General features: G+C 46.2%; 1 protein-coding gene across 5 annotated transcripts; it reads right to left on the bottom strand.

Annotated features, from left to right (window-relative positions):
- Positions 1 to 33: 33 nt before the first annotated feature.
- RCN3 (reticulocalbin 3) lies at positions 34 to 27,926 on the bottom strand. 5 transcript variants are annotated; one of them, XM_081838108.1, is made up of 7 exons: positions 27,726 to 27,926; positions 16,115 to 16,356; positions 10,229 to 10,422; positions 6,146 to 6,318; positions 5,013 to 5,073; positions 3,754 to 3,953; positions 34 to 192 (listed from the first exon to the last, which is right to left on the bottom strand). In XM_081838108.1, the coding sequence occupies exons 1-7, from the start codon at positions 27,909 to 27,911 to the stop codon at positions 82 to 84; spliced, it is 1,167 nt and encodes a 388-aa protein (XP_081694234.1). In that variant the 5' UTR covers positions 27,912 to 27,926; the 3' UTR covers positions 34 to 81. The 5 variants fall into 5 exon arrangements, with proteins under 5 accessions (XP_081694234.1, XP_081694235.1, XP_081694236.1 ...); XM_081838109.1 differs by having other exon boundaries at positions 34 to 1,029; XM_081838110.1 differs by lacking the exon at positions 27,726 to 27,926 and adding an exon at positions 20,713 to 20,844.
- Between the last annotated feature and the right edge of the window lie 10 nt (positions 27,927 to 27,936).

Genomic DNA, 27,936 nt, shown 5'->3' on the forward strand with positions numbered 1-27,936 from the left:
AAGTCTTTCCATACCACATAATAAACAAGGAGGGGGTGGGGAATAGTTTTATTAATAATCCAGAGTGTTACAGTCATGAGGTCACAGCTCTTGGTGGCCCTTCAGCGTCTTGACTGCTTCTTCATAGTCTTTGGCGCTGGCGATACTTTGCCGAAGAAACTCCATAAACTCCTCCCGCGAAAGCTTGCCATCCTAGAGAGGAAGGGGAAACAGAGAGGAACCACAGAACCTCAAGAGAGCAATACTTAATCCGAGTCACAGGGCGAACTAGACATTACAACGCAGCTGCAGGCAACACGCCCACGACTGGTTTTACATCAACGAAAAGTAGCTTGTGGGAGGTGATTTAGTATGTACTACCAGCAGTTGGTTTTCTGCTCTCGGTTTGACCCTCTTCAGGTCATCTGCGCCCTCAAGAGGGTCCCGGGTGAGTGTTAGAAAGGTAAAATGGGCTTGTGGGAAGCACAGTGTTTGTGTGTGTTAGAATTTTGCCCCTTAGAGAAGCAGACGCAGGAGCCTATCTGAGGGTCAGTGGGTCCCTTGAGATCCGCAAACATTGAACACAACATTAGCCCTTGCAGAATAGATTGAATGCCACAATAGCCAGGGGAGGTGGGTTGAGCATAACGTTTAAGCTGCCGCCTTTTGTTCGTCCTTTGGAGTGTAAGACACAATTTTGTAGTGTAGCAAGCTTCACAGTGCTTTGTCGAGGTGGGAGTGTGCAGGCGAGCAGGAATGGAGTGTAAAAGAAAACCCACCCAGGTATGCCAGCCATCACAAGGTTTCTCAGAAAGCTTAAGCAGGCCCTCATACCAATAAATAAGAACAAAATTTCCTTCTGGAGTGTGCTTTGTCCCCCACCCCACCCCTTGGCCCTCAGTTGCAGGAGGATGCCTAATGTATGTTCCCCTCCCGCTCGGATCACAGCTCGTCATGATCCTTTGTCAAGTCTTCGCCGTAGTTGGTGGCCTGGCTCCCCACAAACATGTTCCAATTGTCCAAAATCTCTTCCTTGGTTATTTTGTCATCCTGCGATGGGGAAGGAAAGGGAGGAGGAGAGAGAGAGAGAGAAAAGGGAGGCAAGCAGATAAGGACAGAATTACAACCCAATTAACGCCCCTGGTAATTTTATTCTGAACGCCCCACCCCTAAATTGCATTTGCCTTGTTAGTCAATTACGTATTAAGGGACTGGATTATTGGAATCATTCGAGTTGCCTGTTCAAGATTTGAAGGAAGATGAGAGAAAACAGGAATGTCACCATCACACTTAATAGTCCCTAGCTATGTCACACACACCATTCAACAACCAGGAAATACAGAAAGAACTTCGTATAAAACTTCTACCCTTTCCTCATTTCAAGACTTACTGCAATCCTATGTGCGTGCTTTGAGAATGTGTGCAATCCTATGTGTGTAGGATTTGTTCCTAGGTTAAGTGTGTCCAGCAGGGATGGGGAACCTGCAGCCCTCCAGGTGTTGCTAGACTACAACTCTCATCGGCCCCAGCCAGCAGTCAGGGACGATGGAATGGGGTAATCAGCATTTGCAGGGCCACAGATTCCCCATCCCTGGTGTGTGGGATTGCTGTTTTAGGTCCTTCGATAAACCCTGGAATTTCACTACAATATGCAGAGATGGCCACCAACTTGGGCAGCTGTAAAAAGGGGGCTAGTCTTACCCTCTGTGAATTCTACCTAACAATGCCCACAAGTCCTGATGGCTATATTAGAGGCAGCGTGTTTCAAATACCAGTTGTTGGGATCAAGGACAGGAGAGCACTATTCACTCATGCCCTGCTTGGGTGACTTTCCATGGACATATGGCTGGCCAGTGTGTGAACAGGAGCCTTTGGTCCGATCTAGCAGGGCTGCAATCCTTTACCAACCTACCTGGTTATACACTGCACTGAACTCCATGGGACGCACACCTGTGTAGGCATGTATTTTTCTTTGAGGAAGAGAATTGTGGAGGGTGGTCTAAGGGATGCTAATTCGGTTACTTGTAAGCTTCCCTCTGCCTCTTTATATAATGGACAACTTGGGAGAGGAACTTGGGCAGCTTGCCACAGCCTTGGACAAAATGTCCACTATAATGGAAGGCAGACAGATTATGCTTCCTCCTAAATCCTCAATGTTCCAATTTAACTCCTTACAAATTTAGGGCTAGATTTAATTGCCTGCCTTCAGCTGTTCTAGATTACTGTTTTGGGGTACTAATACATGTTTTGGGGTATTAACACATGCTCCTTTTGTATGCAACTTTTACAAAGATAACGAAATAGGTTGTTTATTCCTGTCGTATTAAAATAGCCAGGAAGGACTTTTGAATGGTATTTAGTTTATATATTTGTCTGGCATGAACAACATTGCTAGATTTCTTCTTTCTGCTGCAAAGTTTACCCCATAAAGGGAATTCGGTATTTTAATTGTACCTTAACTTGCTTCTGTCCTTAGTTCATATAAGTACCATATATTTTTAACTATGTGCAGAGTTTTAAAAAAACCCTGTATGGTTATCACTTGTTTTTACCAGGTCTGTGACAGCCTGATAAAATTTGTATTGCATTTTAAGCCCAGCAGAATAGTTTGCTCCCATCAAGAGATACTGCAACCATAAGTGCAAGAAAGCTATTTGAGATCCTGTTTTCTACTCTCCCTTAGGTACCAAGGCAGAGGGTACCAAAAAGGTATTTTCAAAGCATAGTTAGTCCAAATATTAATGAGCTCATTTGATGGGCAAATTAAAAATCTCCCTCCTTAGGATGAAATCCATTTGTCTGACATTGGGGAACTGGGAAAAAAAAACCATCAAAGGCAGGACTGAACACTGTTGATCTAGATTTCCTGCTCCAGAAACTGGCTTTGTTTATAGCCTTGCGCCACTTACCAAAATGGGATACTCAAACAGGAAAGCTCTCCCCTGCTAGTCAAAACTGAGCCAGACCTGTACCCATAGATAGAGTGTGACTGTGTGCTTTCTCCCCAGATCAAGCCCATTAGCTCTGACTTTCCAGAGATAAGAAATATGTTCTGTGGTTGCTTAGCAACCACAGACCCATTTCCATCTTTCTCAAACCGAGAAATACAGCCTCTGGTTTGAGGCAGAATGGCTATGACAAGCAACAGCAGGAGTTCTGGCTAGGCCAGGGTCAGGAATGGTGAGACACCCCTCCCCCCAAAAAAATGGTTCTCCCTTCATTCGGATGAGAAAGTATGGGGGTGGCAGCTCCAGCTGTCAAGAGTCTTGCTTCTGTTTTTATGTAAGAAAGGCAACTATGGGAGGAAGGAATTTCGAGTGGGGAAAGTGCCTAGGGGAGGGGTGCTTAATCCTTTCCCTACCTGCCATTTTTCTGCTTCTGCTCATCTCCGCCAAATGGGCTCGCTCCCTTGCAGCGTTATAAAGGTGCAGGCATATGGACAACCCCATGGGAAGCAAGCACAATTTGGAAGCAGAGAAATAGCTGGTGGGGAAAGGATTAAGCATCCCCTCTGCTGAGACTCATCCATTCTAAATTTCCACTTACCGGACAGGAGATTTAGAATGAAAGTCACCCTATCAGTACCAGGAATTAAAAAGCTTCAGCTCATGTTACCTGCGCATAGGTGTTCATCTCTCCTGTTCTAATACTTCACCCCATCCAACTCTGCCTGTAACTCACCCATCTTTCTCTCTTTTCCTTGTCTACTAAAAGCAAAACAATCCTAGTGCTTTCCCTCTCTGGTTTCCTTTCCGTGCCTGGTTCTATCCTCACCTTATCCTTGTCCGACTCGATAAGGAGGTGCTTTGACTCCACCTCGGCGTGGTCATAGTCTGTTGGCAAGATCCAGTGCCCGATCTCCTCCCGATCCATTTTGCCATCTTTGTTGAGGTCCCGGAAATCCAAAAACTGTTGACGCTCCGTCTTCACCCATTCAGGTTCAGGCTCCCCTGTTTCAGGACTGTACATGTCGCCTGGTCAGAAGACAGAAAACAGTTTGGTGTAGTGGTTAGCGTGTTAAGACTAGGACGCGGAAGACCACAGTTCAAATCCCAACTCTGCCAAGAACGGGTGACTTTGAGCTGGTCACAATCTCTCATCCTACCCTCACAGGGTTATTGAGAGAATGAAATTGGGGAGGGAATGCATACCACTTTGAGATCTTTGGAGTTAAAATGGGATATCAATGGTAATAATAAGCTAAATAAATAAATAAATAAATAAATAAACATGTTATTTTTCTAAAAAGACAGTTGCCACCATTATTTGGGAAGACCAAAGCAAGTGGCCTCTCTCTCTAGTCAACCAAGTCCTTGTTCAATAAGGGGCAGGGGGCAGACAACCTTTTCCCTCTCCCCACAAGAAACCTGCCCCAGAGAAACCAACAACTTAGTTGAGAGAGGCAAAAAGGCCGGACAATGACTTTGGACAACAATGGCACTGTTTAATAGCATATATGAAAATGGAGGACAGCCTTTCACAACACTCAGCATGATTTGGAAAGACTGACTCAATTCGTCTTAGCAAATCAGCTAAGCTACCCGTACTACCAGATTTTGGAGGTTTTTTGTGTTGCCGTTCTTACTGAAAGGCTCCTCCAGGTGGCATTCTATTCAACACTCACCATCTTGATTTACTTGCACAATGCTTATGTGGAGGTTAGACTATGCCCTGTCTTTACTGAACATTTTGTTGTGGTTCTATGACAGTAAGCATTCCTCTCGATTTGCTTGTAGGGTGTTTACATGTATTCCCATTTATCATCTCTTCACCCTACTTTTCCAGGCCATTTCCTTGTCGCTTCAAACTGCAAAATTTCTGTAGTTGTTGAATCCCTTCTGCAGAATACTGACAGTCTGGCAGAACCCTACTTCATTTGATTATTATTTTTTTAAAAAATAAATAGTTATTTTCCTATATCCTAAATAACAATTATTATGCTCTGTCCTATGACCAGGGCACTTTCTTAGGAGCCAAATTAGGCAGGTGAGCAAAGAAACAAATCCTGTGCATTCACAGCCCTTCCACCTTACCAAGATATTCTTCTACTTCGACAAAGCCATCCCCGTTTTTGTCAATGTCCTCAATGGTTTCCTGCAGGGGGGAAAGGAAAGCAGGTTACACCAGTGTGGTTGATCATTATAAAAGGAGATACATCTTCCTCGCCACACAGACCTGTGCATGGAGGACAGCAGAGCCCTGCCAAACTCAAGAAATAACGGCAACCGTTGCAAGAGGTGATTTGTATTCATTGCTGGTATTTGATATGGGACATCCGCAGCAACGTGGGAAGGTCCTGAAAAGTGAATGGGGTGGAGTTGGGGAGGACTAAATGGTTTCTTGCTATGCAGAATAGAGACCATTCTCGTCACTTGCTCCATCCAGTTCAGTATTGCTTACTCTGACTGGCAGGGTCTCAGGCGGGGTTCTTTCCCAGCCTTGCCTCGAGATGGCAGAGAGATTGGACTTGGGACCTTCTGCCAAAGTGCTCTGTCTCTGAGCCACAGCTGCTTTCCACCTGCTTTAGCAGCTCACCTGGAAGGACGTTGTAGTAGTGGTGGGGTAGCTCCACCCTCACAAGAAGTCATGGCCAGTTGTGGAGAGGAAAAAATAGGTTTTAGACAGGATGCAGGGAGACAAAGAGCGACACAAAATGGCTGCCATCTAGGCCTGTGCAGAGCTTGTCTGAGGCCCAGGGCTGTAGTCCCTGGTCGACTGGGACACATGAGGTGTTCTTGGCATGGCAGCGATAAGTCCAGTAGACCCCCCCTAGCAGGAACCTGCCAGCTGGCTGATTCCTCTGAAAGCCACAAGGGAAGAGTCAATTCAGGGCCATAGCTGTCAACCTTCCCTTTCGCCCCCCCCAGGAAATTCCCTTATTCCAGCGCCGTTTCCCGCTGCTATCCCAGATTGTTAGATATCCCATAGACTGTCCTCGGGACAGGTGAGGCTGCTGATCCCTTATTTTCAAGTTGACAGCTATGTTCAGGGCCCTGTAGTTTGTTAACGGTTTATGTGAATTGTCACTCTGTGAGGGTTAAACTACAATGCCCAGAATTCTTTGAGGGGAGAAATGCATTTTGAATGTGCTTTATAAAGGCATAGTGTGTGTGCAACCCTCGTCTACCAGAGCCTTCTCCTCCCACCAAGAGTTCTCTAGACTCACCGTCACCACAATGTCCTTCATGTAGTCGAATGCTTCGGGGTGGAGGAAGGCTGTGAACTCTTCCCTCGTCGCGGTCATGTCCCCATCCTTGTCAGCTGCCTTGAACCGCCGCTCATCCCGGGCCAGCATCTTCCGGTAGGAGTGCTTGTCTTCCAGATCGCCAAACTCCTCTCCTAATGGCATCAAAGGCAAGAAGTATATGTGAAGCCCAAGGGTGCCATGTCACGCACAGGCATTCCCACTGTGGGGGGTGGAGAGCAAGGGCTTGCTTCACTGGTTCTCCCCCCATTGGGTGTATAGTGCAGCAGGGAGCTATTTCTGCTCCCTGCACGATCTAGAACCCTGACTTCCCAGAGTTCTAAATCAGTGGGATTTTACATGACTAGGTGACAGTGCTTGCTGCAGATGTTCAGCTTTCCCCATATGAACCTTCCTGTTAGCATTTCACTCCTCCGTTGCTGGATGTGTGATTGTTACATCACATGTCTGTGTTTACTGTCTAGGTTTGGGAAGTGTGAGAATGGAAGCTAGTCTTATCTCTTCCGTTCTACTGTACTTTTGTACTTACTTACTTTTTCTCTCTCTTGGAGAAGAAAGAGGAGAGACACCATGATTCCTTTGAGCTGAATATACTGCTTAATATATACTAGCGAATAGACTAAAGATGGTGTTAAATAAGGTGATACACAAAGACCAAACAGGCTTTCTGCCGGGGAGGAAACTAAGGGACAACGTAAGAAACCTGATAAATATAATTGAATACCTTGAAGTCAGAAATGAGAAACAGGCAGTACTAATGTTTATAGACGCGGAAAAAGCGTTCGAAAATGTTTCTTGGCATTTCATGAAAGAAAACTTAAAAGTATTAGGAATTGGTGAAGATTTTTTGAGAGGTATTGACACGATCTATTCGGACCAAAAAGCAAAGTTAATAATTAATAACAACATATCAGATAACTTTGAGATAACTAAAGGTACTAGGCAGGGATGTCCTTTGTCTCCCTTGCTATTTATTACAATCCTAGAGGTCTTGAACAAGAAGCTAAGAGAATCATCAGAAGTCAGAGGCATTCAGGTGGGACGAAAAGAATTTAAATTAAGAGCCTTCGCAGATGATCTAGTCTTAACGTTGGAAGAACCAAGACAAAGTGTGAAAGAGGCAATAAAAAGAATGGAAGAGTTTGGGAAGGTATCAGGGTTTAAACTCAACAAAAACAAGAGGAAAATGCTAGCAAAAAATCTGAAGAAAGAAGAGATGGAAGAATTAGAAGTAGATTCAGGAATCGCGATAGCTAAAAAAATAAAATATTTAGGAATTTGGATGACAACAAAAAATATAAACCTGTACAAGGACAACTATGAGGTGGTATGGAAAGAAATTAAGAAAGATATGGATATATGGAGCAGACTAAAATTGTCATTATTAGGCAGAATATCTGTGATAAAAATGAATATACTACCTAGATTGTTATTTCTATTTCAAGCAATACCAGTGGTAAAAGGGATAAGACAATTTAAGGATTGGCAAAAAAAATTAGCAAAATTTGTCTGGCAGGGGAAAAGGCCAAGGATAAAAATGAAGATACTAGTAGATAAGAAAGAGAGAGGAGGCTTTGATTTACCAGACCTGACTTTATATTATGAAGCTTCGTGCTTGGTATGGTTAAAAGATTGGCTGACTTTAGAAAACACTGACCTATTAGATCTAGAGGGCCACAACAATAGATACGGTTGCCATTCGTACCTATGGTACAACAAAGTAAAGGTACATAAAGGTTTTCTAAACCATGTGATTAGGAAATCTTTATATGAAGTATGGGATCGGAATAAAAACCTCCTGGAAAGAAAGACACTGTGGTGGATATCACCAATTGAGGTGTTGACAACAAAAAAAGTAAACATGGAAGGGGAAAGAGTAACATATGAGGCTATTACTAGGAAAACAGACCAAGGGATAAAGCTCAAACCATATGACCAAATTGAAAAAATGTTAACAGGGTGGCTGCAATACCACCAGATCAGTGACTTATTAAAGGAAGATAAAAAGAGAAATGGGTTCGAAGATAAAAAATTGAAATTCCAAATCGAGTTAATAGACAGTAAAGATAAAATTTTATCAAGAATGTATAGTTTATTGCTAGAATGGTATACAAAAGACAAAGAAGTAAAGGAATCAATGATAAAATGGGCAATTGATATTGGGCATAACATTGAATTGGATGCGTGGAAAAGATTATGGAAGGAGAGTTCGAGATTTACAGGATGCATGGCTCTAAAGGAAAACTTGCTAAAAATGATGTATAGATGGCATTTGACACCAGTAAAATTAGCTAAAATGTATAGGAAAAAAGAAAGAAAATGTTGGAAATGAAGATCAAAATTTGTTCATATATGCTACAGCTGCCGCGAGAACCCTTCTGGCCCAAAGATGGAAAGCACAAGATATACCAACTATTCAGGAGTGGCAGGCGAAGTTGACAGAATATGCAGAACTTGCCAAACTGTCAGGGAGGATCCGGGACCAGGGAGATCAAAGATACCAAAATAAATGGAGTAAATTTATTGAATATTTAAAGAAGAATTGTAAGGAGGTCAAGACACTAGCAGGATTGACATAATACCTCCAATGTATAATAGTACTAATATGAGAATGATGTGCGCAATGGAAAGAGGATAAATATACCAGTTGTGGGGAGGGAGGGGGGTCGCGACTCGGCAGAGTCAAAGGGAATGTATGGTGTTATTACAATTTGCTGGGAAAGAATATGTAAGGAAAATAATAAAAATTCACTTGGAAAAAAAAGAATATACTGCTTAATAAATACTTAGAATGCACACACCAAAACTCCACTTCGTTTCTGCTAAACTCTGCTGATAAGAGTGTGCACATAGCCTTCAAGATATGTGTCACTGGTGTGCACCGGGACTGATGATTTATAAGTGTCCCGTGGTTGTGCTTCATCAGGAAGACGCCAGAGAGGTTTGTCTCATCCCGGGGGCTGCATGTGACCCCCTGGCATGTTCCAACAGACCCAAGATCATCATCCGAGGCCGTTCTCAAGGGTGGCCCAGAGGGTGACAACAATAGAACAAGCCTTCTCTGTGGTAGCCCCTTGTTTAATGGAATGCTCTCTCTAGGAAGGCCTGCCTGGCACCAACCTTTTCATTGGTTCAGCAAAGGTCCCCCCCCCCCCAAATAGCTGGGCAGCACCAATGATATGACTGTGCTGTCAAATCTGGTTTTTTTAATAATGCTGATGGTTAAAGGGGCCAATGTAGCCATCTCCCAACCAGCCGTCAGCCAGTGAGTCCTCTGTGCATTTCTGGGAGATGAAACTGGCTTCTCATAGCCAGCGAACCAGCTTGCTTCCTCAGAGCTGGCACGAGGAGGTCACAAAACTGCCAGAAGCAGAGAGAGGCCAATGTTTTGCCCTCCCCCCCAAGGCTGCAGGCCAGCCCTGGGAGCCCTGGCCAGCTACAACTAGGTTGCTAGCAACAAGTGATGGAGAGCAAGCAGATTAGCTTGAGCACTTGTCTTTGTGCCCATCAGCCAATTTTGCTAGAAACTTATTGGCGTAAACAGATCAGAGAGCATTTGGAGCCTGTTATCCCCAGATAACTGGACATTTAAGACAGAGCCAAGCTAAAATCCCTCAGAAGGCCTTCCTCCAACACCAAAGAGGATTTCTGAGATTTTCCTTTTTTTCTGCTAGCCCTCTAAGAAAGAGGAACTTTCTTCAAATATCCTCCACAATTTTGATGGGGGGGGTGCATTCCCCTCTTCCAATGTTCTAGGATGATGTTACGGGGGAAAGCATGAACCAGCATTTTACCATTCACTCCAGTTCCTTAAATAATGTAGACGTATTTTGGCCTGGGGTCTCAGGCTACTCCACAACACTACTCAGACACAAGATGCTTTTTATATATGCTGCAATGCCAGCCATTCCCTCCTGCTAAATAGCTCTTCCACCTGATTCCAGAGTTGAACTAGAACCTGCTGAAATCTCTCAGGTGGCCTACATCCGCTACACACCCTTCCCACTCTCCTGTGTGTACACACAAGACTTCCTCCGCCCACACCTTCATAGAAGCCATAAGTGGCATTCTTGAACTCAGTCCAAGTGATGTGGCCATCACTATTCTTGTCATAGTCCTTCCAGTTCTTGTTCACGTTCTCGTAGATGTAGCGGTTTTGAGTGTGCTTGATCCATTCCTTCAGCTCAGGCTGAGTCACAAAACCGTCCCCATCCCGGTCGATTCGATCCACGATCTTTCTGCAGAGGGAAGGTTCAAGAACAAAGAGGCTTAGAGAGCAGGGAAATGGCCAAGATATGTCCATAATACGCTTGGCAGAGATGACGAGCAGAATCCGAGACCAGGGAAGAGCAACGGCGGAAGAAGATTGGAAAAAGTTCAAAGACTATTTAAAGAAATATTCAAAAATCAGTGAATGCTAGATTGATGTTGAATGAGAAAAATAGGGGTTAATAGCGATAACGGTTAAGTGGAAGAAACTGAATGTTTTTACAATTAATTTGAAAGTAAGGGAGGGATTTGTTAATTAATTAATTCGACACGAGAATGCAGAAAGGGGAGGTATGAGGAAGTCGGGAGAGTAAGGAATATGAAATTAAGACTCTGAAATTATACGTGTTGTATGTTCTTTATTGTTTTGTTTTCTTTGTTATGGATGGAAAATTGAATAAAAAATATTAAAAAAAAAAAAGATATGTCCATAATACAAATATGAGAAAGGACTTGCTAGATCACTCCAAAGGCCCAACTAATCTAGTCCAGCTTCCTGTTCTCTCAGTTGGTCACCCAGATGCCTTTGAGAAGTTCCAAAACAGGAACTGAACACAATGGAGCTGTGCCTATTTGTGAGTCCCAATAGCTAGTATTCAGAGCACCCCTGGATGGTTAAGTCCAGTCAAAGGCGACTACAGGGTCGCGGCGCTCATCTCGCTTTCAGGCCGAGGGAGCCAGTGTTTGTCCACCGACAGCTTTCCGGGTCGTGTGGCCAATATGACTAAACCGCTTCTGGCACAACGGAACACCAGAAGCCAGAGCGCATGGAAACACCATTTACCTTCCAGCCACAGTGGCACCTATTTATCTACTTGCACTGGCATGCTTTCGAACTGCTAGGTTGGCAGGAGCTGGGACAGAGCAACGGGAGCTCACCCCGTCATGGGGATTTGAACCCCCAACCTTCTGATCAGCAAGCCCAAGAGGCTCAGTGGTTTAGACCACAGCGCCAGCCACATCTGGCATTACCCCCAGCCTTTAAAGACCTGCATTCACTCAGCTTCCATTTTCTAGAGGCAGAACGACCATGTAGCTTCTGCCACGTTCCCAATACACAAAGTAAAAGTTGTTCTCTGACTCTGACAGCCGCCCACCCCACCTTCCTGCCTCTGCCACCTTGTTTTCTTCCTCCTCTCACCCCTATGCATTTTTTTTTGGGTTATGGGCAACTCCTGTGATTGGTCAGAGCCAGTTGCCAATCTTAATCAACCGGGGTCAAAAGCTCTTAAAAATGGAATATTGCCAACATTCTGTCATCCTTCCTTGTCCTTTACCTGCCTTCTGACCACCCAAGATGCTGCATTACTTATGAGGAGGATCCTCGTTTGGTGTGAATGTAAAGCTAGATTTAGCTAGTTTTCTAAAAGTGTTTTATTTTTCCCCCATGCACTGCTCTTTCTTTTCTTTTGCTGTCCTCTTTATTTATTTAAACTCTTAATTTAAGTCTGAATAAAGTTTAAACTTTATTTAAAAGCTCCTAAAATGGCCTGTTATGGTTCAGCTGCCCACAAGACACTGGGTTCTACCCAATCTCAGGCTGCTTACACACCATGCATTTGAAGTGCATGGATTCTCCCAAAGAATCCTGGGAAGTGTAGTTAATTAAGGGTGCAGGGGGGTCTAGCTCTGTGAGGGGTAAACTACAGTTACCAGGATTCTTTGGAGGCTTTTAATAGATGGTGTGTACCAGCCTCCATCATACAGTGATACCCACTGCAATTAATGGGCACGTGATAGATAGATATGATAGAATCTTATATGAGTTGGATTCTATCATCTTACTGTGAGTGCTTATGTTTATGACCGAACAATTTATCTATTTAAGTGAATGGACACGAAAAAACTTCAATGCTTTAACTTCAGTGGGTCTTCTGTGAGTAGAACTTGACTGAATGCAACCCTTTCCCCCCCTCTCTCTACTGTTCCAGCATCTCTTTGGTCCTATGCTATTTCTCTTTGGGTCTAAGAAGAGTGGACGAAAGCAAGCACACTGTTCTCTGGGGGTGGGCAGGTATGTGTTTGATACTCCCTCACCTCAATAACTCATATTCATCACTTGTAGGCCTTGAGAATGGTTGGTCCTTGCATGAAAGTCAGTTGGTGAAGAGCTGGTGGCAGCAAACCTCAGCTCAGAGAGGCAGGAGCTAGTACGTTTCCTGGTGTAGCCTTCTGGATCAGGAAAAACCTGAGGATTTTGGGTCCCATTTCAGACTGACTGCACAGAAAGCCATTCCTTCCCCCTTCACTGGCAGTTTAGCTAAGCACTGTGTGGAGAAGTACCTCCTTATGTCTGTCCCCAGTCTTCCTACATTCAACTTCATTAGATGGTCCCTGGCTCCAATATTATAACAGAGGGAGAACCCCTCCCCCACCCGTCCAGTTTCTCCATTCCTTAAGATACAGTGGTGCCTCGCAAGACGAAATTAATCCATTCCGCGAGTCTCTTCGTCTTGCGTTTTTTTCGTCTTGCGAAGCACGGCTATTAGCGGCTTAGTGGCAATTCAAAACAAATTCCTTCCAGTAGCACCTTAAAGACCAACTAAGTCAGTTCTTGGTATGAGCTTTCGTGTGCATGCACACTTCTTCTTCAGAAGAAGAAGATACGTATCTGAAGAAGTGTGCATGCACACGAAAGCTCATACCAAGAACTGACTTAGTTGGTCTTTAAGGTGCTACTGGAAGGAATTTGTTTTGTTTTGACTATGGCAGACCAACACGGCTACCTATCTGTTAGTGGCAATTAACGGCTTAGAGGCTTTAAGAAAAAGGAAACAAACTCGCAAGAATTTTCGTCTTGCGAAGCAAGCCCATAGGGAAATTCGTCTTGCAGAACGACTCAAAAAACGGAAAACGTTTTCGTCTTGCGCGTTTTTCGTCTTGCGAGGCATTCGTCTTGCGAGGTACCACTGTATCCCCTCCTTAAGAGTGTTCTCATCAGAGGTGCAGGTATAAGGGGCATCTGCTTGCAGGCTGGCACTAATGGGAATTAAATCCCTCATTATCTTCGCAGCCAACCTGTGAGAGTTACTTGTCCAAGGCCACCCAGGGCGCTTCATATTCAAGAGGCACGAAGGAGACTTCAACCCGAGGAAATTTTTTTATTACACTTACAGCCCACGCTCCTTCTAAGGAGCTCAAGGCAAGGGACATCATTCTCCCCTCTCATTTTTTTTAAAAAAGTCACCTCAATCCTCTGAGGTACATTAGGTTGAGAGGAAGTGACTGGTTCAAGGACAGCCAAGAAGCATCATAACTGAGGGGTGTCCTCAGTTGTAACTTAACACCCTAACCACACCACCACATTGGATTTGAGGGCATTTATTTATTTATTATCATTATCATCATCATTAATTTATACCTTACACCTTCCTTCAAAGGAGCCCATAACTGGAACCCATAATCAATGGTAATGTGACTCAAGTCTTCCCAGACCAAGAGATCCTAAGGGTTTCAGAAAGTCCTGAGGTAAACTGGAATTTTAGCAGGGGTTCCTCAATTTAAAAAGCCAGTAATGGTGAACATGCTTCCTTGGAAACTAGTGTATCCACAGTTACCAACCTTACCTTGCACAAACACACACGCACGCACACACACACACACACACGCGCATGGAGGTATTTCACAGAACATCCTCTTAATTCACACAGGCCAAGTGATGAGGCTCAAAAAGCCAGGCCAGGTCCCTGTACGAACCAAATATGTGGCCTATAATATACCCTGGAAACTTCTAGAATTCACAGCAATTCCTGTGGCAGACATGTTGGGAGTGCTTTAGCACAGGAAAGGCCTGGCTTGAGGCAGGACATTTGAAAGCTACAGCTCTCTTCACTATGCCACACTGGCTCTCCCCGTTCCAGGCAGAATGCCTCACTGCCCAGTCAGTTTTCTGCTCTGCTGGGCAGAAAACCTGATGCCTTAAGGAAACTAGTTTGAAATGGTTGGGAGGTCTCATCTCTAAAATTAAGTTTTGGGCCTCTCTGGAAGAACACCAAAGACTGGCTTAGTGGGAACACAAAATCCCTCTTTGTGCATCCAGATGAACGCATGTGGGCACGAAATTGGGGGGGGGCGGGGGACAAGCAGGTGTGCACGCCCTACTCCACCCTGGACATCGGGGCCACAGACTGCCCATACCCCAAACTTTCCTGCATTGATCTGGAAGGTCTAAAGCAGGGGTCAGCAAACTTTTTCAGCAGGGGGCCAGTCCACTGTCCTTCAGACCTTGTGGGGTGCCAGACTATATTTTGAAAAAAAACCCAAAACCAATTCCTATATCCCACATATAGCCCAGTGGTGCATTTTAAATAAAAGCACACATTCTACTCATGTAAAAACACCAGGCAGGCCCCACAAGTAACCTAGAGATGTATTTTAAATAAAAGAATGCATTCTACTCATGCAACAACACACTGATTCCTGGACTATCAATGGGCCGGATTCAGAAGGTGATTGGGCCAGATTTGGCCCCCGGGCCATAGTTTGCCTGCCCATGGTCTAAAGGGGCTTCTAAGCATGTTGAGACACTGAGATACCCATTTAGACCTTCCCTCTTAACACGGAGCAGGTAGGACCATGTGTTCCCACCCCTGAACACTTTATGCCCATTTACGCATTTGAGGAATGTGTGACAGGACTTCTGCAGCACTCTTTCGTGTGTGTTTGGCCAATAATAAAAGAGAGTAACATGGTGATAGCCAAGTGCTGTCTCCGGTCAACGCGATGAAATTTAAGGCACTGCACAATTGTCAGATTGCTGCGTTTTGCATAATGTCTTGTCTAATCGTAATGGGGTCTTGGTGTTATGCTATTAAGCGGGAGTGGAGAACCTGCGGCCTTTGAGATGTTGCTGGACTGTAACTCCCCTCAGCCCTGACCACGGGCCATACTGGAGTTCAACATCTGGAAAGGGTCAAAGGTTAACCGCCATATCAACAATGCGCTGGAAGCCATAGTGGCAGGCAAGTGGCAATACAGTGGTACCTCGGGTTACATATGCTGCAGGTTACATACGATTCAGGTTACAGACTCCGCTAACCCAGAAATAGTACCTCGGGTTAAGAACTTTGCCTCAGGATGAGAAGAGAAATTGTGCAGCAGCGGCGCGGCGGCAGCGGGAGGCCCCATTAGCTAAAGTGGTGCTTCAGGTTAAGAACAGTTTCAGGTTAAGTACAGACCTCCGGAACGAATTAAGTACTTAACCCGAGGCACCACTGTACTCAGGTGCTCTGAAACTGCCTGCGAATGACATCGGGATGACCCACATTCTGTATCAAGAACACTTGGATTATGCAGCCTGTCTAAATCAGCCTTCCCCAACCTATATGTTTTGGACTATAACTCCCATCATTCCTGACCTTTGGCTGGGGCTGATGGGAGTTGGAGTACCAGGTTGTGGAAAGCTGACCTAAATCAATGCTAGTTAAGGTTGCTTGTTGTGCGAAATTTATTCTAGTTTCACTAGCTTGTGAAGATGGGCAATGTACTATGCAAGGCACTAAAGCCTTACCCATAGAACATGGGGAATGCTACTCACGTGTGTCTCCCCCCCCCCACTTAACCCATGAGATGCCACCAACCGCACACATCTAGAAGCTTGCTCCTCCTCCCTCAGCTCCTCAAGATGCAAAATTCTTCACCCAACAGCAGAGTTCCAATTACCCAAGCCGCTGTTTGCTTTCTTCAGGAGTCAACTGGTCAAACGTTTTGGCATCTTCCTTGCCCAGAAAGGCTTCGTGATCATATTGGAAATCTTGGTTGTCGTCGTGAGGGTGGTCGCTCAAGTCTTGGTTATGGTGGACGCGGTCCTTTTTGTCGGGGGGAGGCTTGGCCAAGACCCACGTGAGGCACACAGTCAACAGGCAGGAGGAAAACAGCATCTTCTGCCAAGCCATTGTACACAACTTGGGAACAAGGAAGAAAGGTCAGTAAGGAAAGAAAACACACACACGGTGCATATATAAATCATGAGCCAGCCAGCTTTGCTCCAAATGGGTCTACACTCCACACCGCTTCCAAGACAGGAAGATGACAAGGGAATATTAGCCACCATCTGTTGGCTTTTGGGATCCCATGTGCCCTCCCCTATGGTTTGACTAGCCTTTACCAGGCGCCAAGCCTTTAGTCTAGCAAGCCCTGTCCTGTGGAACTCCTTGCCAATAGAAGTTTGGCAGGAGGGCCTCTGCTCATTTTCAGGTGCCTTCTAAAAACTGTGCTACTCTGGACTTTCAAATCTGAGATTCTTTCACATCCAGCTTAAACTGATGTGTTTCTTTATTTTCACTGCAATACTGTATTTTTTGGTTGGTATACTGCCTTGTGATATTTCGTAGAATCAAAGTTGGAAAGGGGCCCTGAGGATCTTCTTAGTCCAACACGCCCCCCCACCGCAATGCAGTTGTCCCATATGGAAATCAAACCTGCAACCTTGGCATCAGCACCACACTCTAACAAGCAGAGCTATCCAGCAATATTTTCATATGAAAGTGCAGCCTGGAAATATTCAAATACAACCTAAAAAAAAAAAAAAAAGTCAGCCTCCCTGTTTATCCTCTTATTTACACACACAAACCAGTCCCGCAATACTTGAATCCTTGTTCCCAGAGTCTCCTCACTACGTACTTTCATTGCCATTTACACCCTGATACAATCATGCCTGAGATATCTTTGCTCCTTAGCTTCACCCCCATCCAACATCCAAAGGTCTTCTGCTCCCTCAAAAGGCTCTGTCCCTCCTCCTTCGCTGCCCCAGATACGTTGAACTGCCTTTGAGTACACCTGTCCTGGATCCACCTCTCTCATTTCATTCAAACGCCCTCTCAAAATCCATTCCCCCAGCAAAGCCTTTGGCGCACGCCCCCGGTTCCCACACCCTGGTACAACTCAGCCCATAACTAAGTCTAAGCACATGCAACTGAAGCAACTTACATATTGCTTTTTTTATATAAGATATTTATTGAAATTTTCCAGAATAATACATTATAAAACAACAAAAAAGAAACAACAAAAATACAAAATATATATATATAAAAACAACTAAAAAACACATAAAATTTCCCTTTACCTATTTTCTTTTAACTTATTTTCCGGATCTCCTCATACCTCCCTTTCTTATATTACAATTCAAATTATAAATTCAGCAAATCCTCACCATTAGTTTTTACTTAATTCAAAACCTTATTTTCCATATCTCTTAAAACATTACAGCTGGAAACCACTTAATTTCTGTCCAGACAGCAACTTACATATTGCTTCCCCGTTTACCCCTTTCTCCGTCATCTGCCCTGTGTCAATTTTAGCTTGTAAGCTCCTGTGGGCAGGGACCTGTCCTCTTATACTCCGTAAAGTGCAATATAACTGACGGTGGAGAAAGAATGCTATTCCACTTCCTCGCATGCCAGGAAGTCCCATTGCCTACATTTCAAAATCATCTGACTTAGCTTAGTTGATTGGAGCGCGGTGCTAATAACGTCAAGGTTGCAGGTTCGATCCCCACATGGGACAGCTGCATATTCCTGCAGGACGCTGAACTAAGATGATCCTCAGGGTTTCTTCCAGCTCTCCAATTCTATGATTCTCGATATTTGCTACATGCTTCACCCCACTACACTCCTTTTAAACAAGTATTTATTTATTACAGTTTCTTCCTATCACCATCATCATCAATCTTTATTACGGTCCAGAGACCCAACAAATCATTACAAAGCAATACACAGTTCATACAGCCTACCTCCAGGTTAAACAAGCATTTTGTTCAGAATATAGGGATCATTGGTTCTTGCAACCACCGATAAAAACTTTGCCACTGCTAATGCTCTAGCATTTGTCCGGTCTTCCAATAGGAACCTGACATAGCGAGCCTCTGATTTTCCCGGGAAAGGTACCAGCAAGGGTACCAGTTCAGCCCTGGCTTGCTCATATTTTGCACAGTGCAACAAAATATGTTTTATGGAATCGATGTCTTGAGCACACGAGCAAAGTCTGTCCTGATAGGGAACTCTTCCTATTATTTATATAAGCATTTAAATATTGCCCTCTCAGAAACACAGCAATATAATTAAAAACAAAACAAAAGCATTAAAAGCAGGACAAAACAATTACTAAAATGACTGGCTACTTGAGAAGATATAAACAAATGCACAAGTTTGTTCGCGGGGGCGGGGGGGGAGGAGTCTTCAAGAGGCAGCTGAAAGTCTAATGTGAGGATGTCTATGGAATCTCTACTGGAAGAGTCTACATGGGGGCAGCAAACATCACAGACTTCTCAATATTTTCCCAAAGAGCTCAGTACCACATGCATGGTTCTTTACCAGAACAAGCACCCCGGTTTCATCACCACAACACCCAGTGAGGTAGGATGGGCTGAATAAGAATGATTGGCGTAAACTCATCCAATGTTCAGTTTTGAACTTGGTTCTCCCCAGTCTCAGTCCAACACTCTAAGCACTAGATTCAGGTAGGTAGCTGTGTTGGTCTGGCGCAGTCGAAATAAAAAAATAAAAAATAGTCCAGTAGCACCTTAGAGACCAACTAAGTTTCTTCTAGGTATAAGCACTTCTTCAGCTTAAGAAGTGTGCATGCACACGAAAGTTTCTATACTTAGAACAAACTTAGTTGGTCTCTAAGGTGCTACTGGACTACAGTATTTTAAAATTTTGATTCTAACCATTGTTTCACGAACACCATAGATAAGATGCCCCCAAGCTCATCAATTGTTTCCACTCTCCCATACCAAAGAAACAAGGAGTTTCCACCTTCTTTGATTCCGTCTCACCCAGCCATGCACGCAAGTTTCTCTTTTAGAGCGTTGGGAGTTTTGACCCACAAAGAGAACCCAGGAGTCCCGGCTTGTAATCTGTTCTCCTACATACATTTTAACCCAGAACACCACTGGATCTCTTGAGCTCTAAGGACCTGGAGTGAGAGATGAAGTTCTGAAACAAGGACTGTGCCTGCTATTTCGAGGGCAAACTAAAAAAAGGAGAAGAATAAATTCAGTAATCCCAGCAGCATAGGGGAACTAGGCCAGTTCCCAACTGTGCTGCCCAAAATACAGAATGTTCAATTCCTGGAGGCATCTGAATTAAAGCTGTCCCCACTTTGCTGGGAACAAAGCTTATTGAGGATGAAAGTGACAGCAGAATCAGAACAACACATTACTTCCTGGGCTGCGGTACAGAGAAGACACATCCAATGCCAAATTATTTAAACCACTAGGAAAAGGCAACTTTGGGGCTCAAAACAAGCTGGACACCACTCCACTCCTCCATACTGCTCTTCCCTAACCCACACTTGCAGACTACCGCGCCACTGTGAAATGTGCAAAACTAAAACCGAGCCCTTCCAGATATACAAAGCAACTTGCCTCAGAAGGAAAGCAGAGCTAACATGCCAAAGATAGAGAAAAGGAAAACACAAGCGACTTTCTCGTCGAACACTGCAAAGACTTTGGAAGCCACAAGTTTAAACAAAGACAGTGTCTCAGAATAAGCTGACACTGGTAACTACACTCCACACTGAAGAAAGGAAGGGAAGCATGTCTAACCCCAGGACAAAAGGGGGGGGGGAATCGGCATCTCACATCAGGAAACGGGCCGGATGAAGAAGCGAGGCGGGCTATACTGCAGGGTAGCCAACGTGGTCATCCCTGACTATAGGCCATGCTCGCTGCTGGGAGATGCAAGACCAAGAAACTCTCCAAAGGCACCACGTGAGATGTCCGTGGCATAAAGGATGCGGGTCTGAAGCAAACTTCTGGGCCAGTGCAGCCCCCCTACGCCGCCCCCAAAGAGTGCCTTAGCAGTGCCCTCTACTTTTGCCCAACCTCAAGCACCAATTCTGACCCAAGAGCCGCAACAACCCAAGGCGCAGCGCAGCCACGCTGCTCTTTTCCGAGGGACGCAAGAGGCTAGTTGTGGGGGGCGGAGGGGGGAAGGGAAATCACAATTCCTTCAGTCCACCGCGGCATCGCGGTAGTCTGCAAGCTCAGCCCCTATCAGGATGCCCCGACTAACTGTATCCGCCGGGCATTGCACCCTGCAAAAAAGCAAAATCCGTGCATTACAATGCCCGCGTGTCTCCAACAAGCATTTTCCTCTCCCTAATAAAGATTCCCCCCTTCCTCAGGGTCTCCAGCAGGGCCCTTCCCCTCTCCTAAGTCGAGCCGCCCCACCTCTCCTCTGAGCCCCTCCTTGCATTCAGCCCCGCACCCCACAGCCCCAGCATGCAAACCTCTTGCAAGCGCGCCTCGCCCAGCTCACCAGTAGCAGCAGCCCGCGCGATGGACGCTCCCTCTGCAAGTGCCGCCCCGTCTCATCTTCAGCCCGGCTGGTGTCTCCCCGCCCCGCCCTCCTGCCCGCCAGGGCGACGCCCCTCATCCCCGCAGAGCCCAATCGGAGGCCGCCGTCGGCCCAGGGGCGTGGCCGAGGGCCTCCGGGACTGGCCGGCCGGCGCCACGTTGACACAAAGTTCCATTCTTCCCAGAGTTTTTCCCCCCTTCCTCCGCCCCCCCCCCCAAGTTACAGCGAGGCAGGGCGGGCTCTGGGTTCCTCCGGGCGCCCCCTCTTCTTGTCGACCAACGGCAGAAAGACACCTACCCCTGCCGCCACCCCCCAGGGCTGCTCCAGCCCCAATGATCCGCCGCCGCCCTTTAATCCACCCCCACCCCCCCAATTTGGCAATCGCTCCGGGGTTTCAGTAGGTACGAAATGTGGGTCTGGGGCGTGTAAAAGGGCAGCGTGGACGGATGGGGGGGGGTGCAGCCTTAAGCACAGCGACCTTGCAAACCCCATTGAGTGCAATCATGGAAAAATCACATAGCTGTAGAGTTAGAGGCGCTCCCCAGGGTCATCTAGTAATGCAGGAATCTCAAATTAGTTTTGGCTTTTCCCCGGTTGGGTGGGGCTTAGAGATACTCAGGAATCCGTTACGGTAACTTCCAGCTCCCATCCCTAGATGCCTCCCTTTCACCTCTCAGAAAGTTTTGCTGCCTGAGGCAAAGGACAAGATAAGATAAACGTAAGCACACACACATCAACCTGATCTGCACACATTGAAACTGATCGGCTTGGCATTTTAACCTTACTTTGACACTGGCACCGGGAGCGGCCTGAGTCAGTCCATTGGTCTGTGATGTCTACTCTGACTTGCAGCAGCTCTCTAGGGCAGGGGTCAGCAAAGTTTTTCAGCAGGGGACGGGTCTACTGCCCTCAGTCCTTGGGGCTGGACTATATTTTGGAGAGAGAAAAAAAGAATGAATTCCTATGCCCCACAAATAACCCAGAGATGCATTTTAAATAAAAGGACACATTCTACTCATGGAAAAACACACTGATTCCCGGACCGTCCGCAGGCGATTGGGCCGGATCTGGCCCCTGGGCCTTAGTTTGCCTACCCATGCTCTAGGGTATCAGGTTCAGAGTTTCTGGGACCTTGTGCATGCAAGGCAGAGGCTTTACCGCTGAGCTAGAGGCTTAGAGGGAACAGAGCAGGGGTTACCACCTGTCCCCCCAGCATCCAGCAACCACCCAACACTTCACAGTAGGAATCAAGTCCTTGCCATCAGAAGTCAAAGGAAGGAAGAGAGGTTTGATCTGAATAGGTTTAGGTGGTGCTTAAGTCTGCATAGAATAAGTCAGATATTTCTGTAGCATTTACCCGCTGCCTTGTGGGACATCTATGGGAGGCAAAACAGCTAAGGATTAAACACTACACAAATCCAGAGTGGAGTCCCTAAGATGGTTGGATTGTGCATTGTAACCCCCCCTCCGGCAACTCCTGCAGCCAAGCTGGTGCCAAATGTATTGCTCTGCTTTCCTTTGGACCACATCAGCAAGGCTGAGAGGGGGGAGTCTTGTTGTCTGGGCAGCCCAGGACCTCCATACACACTGCTCAGGCGTGCGCCCCCCAAGAGATCACTTCAGTGCTGCAAATGCATCAAAAGCAACGCAGGAGGCAGCAGTTACGAGTTGCCAGTCTCTGCAGCCACAGCAGGCGCTGTGATTCTCCAGTGGCTTGACTTCAACCCTGGAGGCGCACTCTGTTGTCTCTCAAAATGGATGCCAACTCTCGAGGATTTTTGAAGTGTAGTGGGTTGAATGTGACAAGACTCAAGTCGGTTGCTAGTTCCTTAGGGATGTAGGAATCAGTTTTATGGCCTGTCAGATCCCTGGTCTGTCTACCTCAGAACCGTCCATCTACATTGGCTAGCAAAGGCTCTGCAGGGCTTCAGGCAGAGGTCTCCCCCAGCCCTGCTCAGAAGTGCCCATGTGACTTTCCACATGCCCTGTGAGCTGTGGCGCTTCCTTATTTACAGGTATGTTGTTGAATCTCACCCACAAAACAGACAGCCCTGATGCATTCTGGGCCCACACCAGAATGTTTGAGGACAAAACTGCCTAAGGTAAGACAAGGCAAGGGCCCCAGCAGCCGCAAGTGGGGAGCCTCTTTCTTTTTTGGGAAGTGGGTTTGTTGCGCAAGACCTCCCAATCCACTGTACTTATGCAACCCAAGTTTGCCATTGTGTGAAACAGCAACAGCTCAGGAAGTGTCCTGACTCTCTCCCTCCCAACCCCACTTCTCCCTTCCATGTGTACAGATGAGTTTTGGAAAGCAACACTGATTCCAAAATGTGTGCGGGCAGCCATTTTGCTTCCCAAGCCGTAGGACTGCATCTTCCTGCCCTCCAAAAGTGTACTGATTTCTCTTCTGCCTTACATCTTGTCTGCAAATTCTGGATATGTGGAGAATGATACTCTACAAAGGTGGCAGAAAAGCACATCACATCATTATGGGATGGTGGCCGTTGGGGACATTTTATTGTAGAACTGGGTCAGAGATTGAAGATCATAAAGAGTTTTGTTTCAGATGCAAGGCACCCTTTAAAAAGATTGGTTTTTTTGGACTGGAAAGGACCTGAGCTAGCAAGAGGGGAGCAGATGAAAATGGCTTGGCGTTTCCATCAGCTTCTATTTAAACAAGGGACGAGGGAGCCCAGGCCCTGGTGCCAATTTTGCACCTCCATGCCTCTGTACTTGACCTTCAGGACTCGACACAATCCACACTCTTTCCTCTGGCACACATCCTTTTCCTGAGAGGTGCCCCTCACCAGCTGTGTAAGGATGTGTGTAGAAACTAGGTTACTTTTATACAGAGGCAAAAGGTTCATTTGCTGCTTTGTCGCTTTCTCTTCTGTGCCCCCACCCACACCACTGGCATGCTGCCCGCAGAAGGCTTACCATAATACAATGCGGCCCTTGGGTTGGTTCAAGCATTCCTGCATTGCAGGGGGTTGGACTAGATGGCCCCTGGGGGTCCCTTCCAACTCTACAGTTATATGAAAAAGATTCCCCCCCACACTGCTGATTGAAACAAATGGATATACAGTGGCACCTCAGGTTACAGACGCTTCAGGTTACAGACGCTTCAGGTTACGGACTCCGCTAACCCAGAAATAGTACCTCGGGTTAAGAACTTTGCTTCAGGATGAGAACAGAAATTGCGTGGCGGCAGTGGGAGGCCCCATTAGCTAAAGTGGTACCTCAGGTTAAGAACTGTTTCAGGTTAAGAACGGACCTCCGGAACGAATTCAGTTCTTAACCCGAGGTACCACTGTACCTTTCTCCAAAGTACCCTGCTATTTCTGAGTGAGAAACAACAATGAAGGTGTAGCCTTCAGGCTACACAGTGTTTGTGTGCATATGTAGCAAGTAGTGGGTGCTAATGGTTTGTGAGCAGAAGGTATTTAAAGCAGCAGAAATGCCAATATTCGGAAAAAGTGAGTGGGAGGGGGAACGTTTCAACCTCACAGGACGCTTTGTAATTCACCTTAAGGTGGGCATTCCTGGAACAAGGAACTTCAAAGAGAGGCTGCACCTGCAAAGCTGCTGATTTCACAATTCACCAAGAGGTTTAATGCTCTGTCCTGTGGCTCGAATTAGGGTAAAAAAAACCAGCAACACTACACATGCAAATTAGCTGACCAATGCCAGGATCTTTGCTTTATCAACTCCAACCCATTTGTGTGGTGTTTATGTGAACAGCCACTTTAACATAATTATCAACGGCTGCTTTTCTGCATTTCATTCTTTTGCTGATCTCACTGCTTTCAGTCCCACCCGTGCCCAAGCAACCTTGTGTATATCAGCCTGCAATTTAAAACGAGGCTTCATGCATCTGATGAAGTAGGCTGCAGTGCTCAGGAGCAAGCCAGCAGTAAATCACACAGAGTAAGTGAGGTTAACTCTTTACAATCAAACCTTGGTTGTCGAACGCCCTGGAACTCGGACGTTTTGGCTCCCAAACGCCACGAACCCAGAAGTGATTGTTCTGGTTTGCGAACGTTCTTTTGGAACCTGAATGTCCGACGAGGCTTCTGCGGCTTCTGATCGGAAGCTCCTGCAGCCGATCAGAAGCTTCAATTTGGTTTTTGAACATTTTGGAAGTTGAACGGACTTCCAGAACGGATTCCTTTCGACTTCCAAAGTACTGTTGTTTAGTCGTTTAGTTGTGTCCGACTCTTTGTGACCCCATGAACCAGAGCACGCCAGGCACTTCTGTCTTCCACTGCCTCCTGCAGTTTGGTCAAACTCATGCTGGTAGCTTCGAGAACACTATCCAACCATCTCGTCCTCTGTCGCCCACTTCTCCTTGTGCCCTCCATCTTTCCCAACATCAGGGTATTTTCCAGGGATTCTTCTCTTCTCATCAGGTGGCCAAAGTATTGGAGCCTCAGCTTCACGATCTGTCCTTCCAGTGAGCACTCAGGGCTGATTTCCTTCAGAATGGATAGGTTTGATCTTCTTGCAGTCCATGGGACTCTCAAGAGTCTCCTCCAGCACCATAATCCAAAACATCAATTCTTTGGCGATCAGCCTTCTTTATGGTCCAGCTCTCACTTCCATACATCACTACTGGGAAAACCATAGTTTTAAGTACTACTGTATTAGAAAAAAAACAAAATATGCACAGGAGTGCCAGGCCCAATGAGTTCAGCAACTGTTCTTTGGTAGGTCTTGCCTCTATAAAGTAGCTGTGGAAACTGAAGGTCCCCCACTTCCAAAGTTGCCTGTCTCCTCCTCTCCAGGGTTTCCCCCCAAGCATTCTGAGACTGCATCTGTGTGTCTGGCCTTTGCTCCTCCCACTTCATGCCTCTCCTGGTCCTGGGAGACCAGGAGAAGGAGAGCTGGTCGCAACAGGAGGAGGAGACACCCATGACTTTTCACCAGCCAGACTCATCTCTACCTCTTGGCCTCCCTCCTCTCACAATCCTGCTTCAGCTTCTTTCTCCAATTCTGGAATTCTCTCTGCCACAGACTCTCCCTGCTCACTAAACCCTGTTCCCCCTTCAGCTTCCGACACCCCCTCTTAACATTGTCATTTGTCTCTTGCTCTGTTATCCTCCCTTCCCCACAGCTTCTTGGGGCTATGCTCATTTCCCTTCTCCCAGGAAACATCTCTTTCTGGAGAAACATCTCTCTGGATCTTGGTGGCAGTCTCAACTGAGCTCCTGTAGTATCGGTTGTTTCCACAAGGTGTCAGACTAGCACCATCTTCCCCGACCCACAACTTCATCTTCTGAACCTGTTTGCACCCATAATCCGGTTTCCCTTTGTAGCTACTGGGAAAATTGCCTTGTTTCTTTATATAACACATTGTAATTCTCCTCCACTTCCCGATTATGACCCTGCGGGCACTGTTATTCTGCCTAGAGTGCCTTACGCTATGGAGAAGCTCAAAAGCAGGCATTGAACACTGTAAACATTCCCACAGATTTAATTTCTGTCTTCCTGACTCCAGCCCAGAGATTAGCAGTTTGTGGTCTCGTTCACATGCTGCTAAACTCCAATTCCCATCAGCCTCAGCCAAGACGGAGAATAATCTGGGACGATGGGAGTTGGAGTCTGAGGAGATCTGGAAGCCACAGGTTTCTCATCCCTGATTTAGGTAGTAATTCCTGGTTTTTGGATTACTCCAAATTCAGTTTGGAAACCTTCAGACATCATTTGTGCCATGTGAGTTTTTCATACTGGAATTTACAACTACTTCTGCCCCTCCAGCTGGATGCATTCAGGCCAGGATCTGGACCGACAACGGGTCTCACGCCTGTGGGGCTCTTTGGGATTCTAGCCACAAAGAAGCATCTTATGTCACTGAGCTTTTTTGGAGGTTATCCTCAAGTCAACAGCTCCTGTTTAAACTGGGAAATGCCTCCCAAGTGTTTGGCTTCCTTTTATAATTCTCAGGTTACTCCTGTTTACAGAGAGCTCTAGAGGGAACAGCAGAAGTACCCACCCCTGCTATTGGTTTCCTCCCTTTCAAGGAGCTTCAGCCTTTGGTTTCCATCCTCAAGATTAAATGAATCACCATGGAATCCTATATCTGTCTACTCAGAAGCAAGTCCGGTTAAGTTCAATGGGACTTACTTCAACAGAGTCTCTTAAAAAATTGCTGCTTTCCTGATATCAACCACCAGCAACTTCAGTTTCTAACCATGATTCTATCCCTTTAGAAGTGGGGGTAGGTTTCTGGCAGGGTTTAATTGCTTAACTGTATCAGTTGTAATAATAATAATAATAATAATAATAATAATAATAATAATAATAATAATTAATTTTATTTATACCCCACCCTCCCCGGCCAAAGCCGGGCTCAGGGCGGCTAACACCAGTAAAATTACAATAGAAACATAATGGGGGGGGGGGCAATTTAAAATACAGGTTAAAATGCAATTTAAAAAGCAGCCTCATTTTAAAAGTAGCCCATAAATCAAAACCGTAAGGAAGACATAAGGGTCAGACTGAGTCCAAACCAAAGGCCAGGCGGAACAGCTCTGTCTTGCAGGCCCTGCGGAAAGATGTCAAGTCCCATAGCGCCCTAGTCTCTTGTGACAGAGGGTTCCAGCTAGTTGGCGCCAGTACTGGAAAGGCCCTGGCCCTAGTTGAGACCAATCTAACCACCTTGCGACTTGGGACCTCCAAGGTATTGTCATTTGTGGACTTTAAGGTCCTTCGCGGGGCATACCAGGAGAGGCGGTCCCGTAGGTACGTGGGTCCTAGGCCGCATCGGGCATCTCTGCATAAGGCTAAGTAAGGCCTCTGCCTGAAACCCCGGAGGCCTGCTGCCGGTTGGTGCATGCAACAGTGAGCCTAATGGGGACAGATGGTCTGCCTTTGGTGTGAGGCTGCGTCCTCTGTTTCCATCTTCTCTGTTTGGTTGCTTTTAACTCGCTTCCCAGCTCCCGCTCCCCGACCCACGGCGCAACTTCCCACCCCACCTCATCTCCTGATGTGCTGTTCCTCGTCTCAACTCTCTTGACTGCTCCCATGCCCGCCGCTCCTTCCCATCTGGTTCTGCGGTCCCGTTCCATTCCTACCGAGAGTGGGGACATGGAGGGCCGGGCGCCATCTGGCATGCTCTTGCCAAGCTTTCCCAAGGGGTCTTCGACACCAGCTGATGGCATCCGCTTCAGGCTGGAAAGATATCCT

Source organism: Podarcis erhardii, assembly GCF_964252035.2.
Source record: "Podarcis erhardii genome assembly, chromosome: 13".
Taxonomy (NCBI): domain Eukaryota; kingdom Metazoa; phylum Chordata; class Lepidosauria; order Squamata; family Lacertidae; genus Podarcis; species Podarcis erhardii.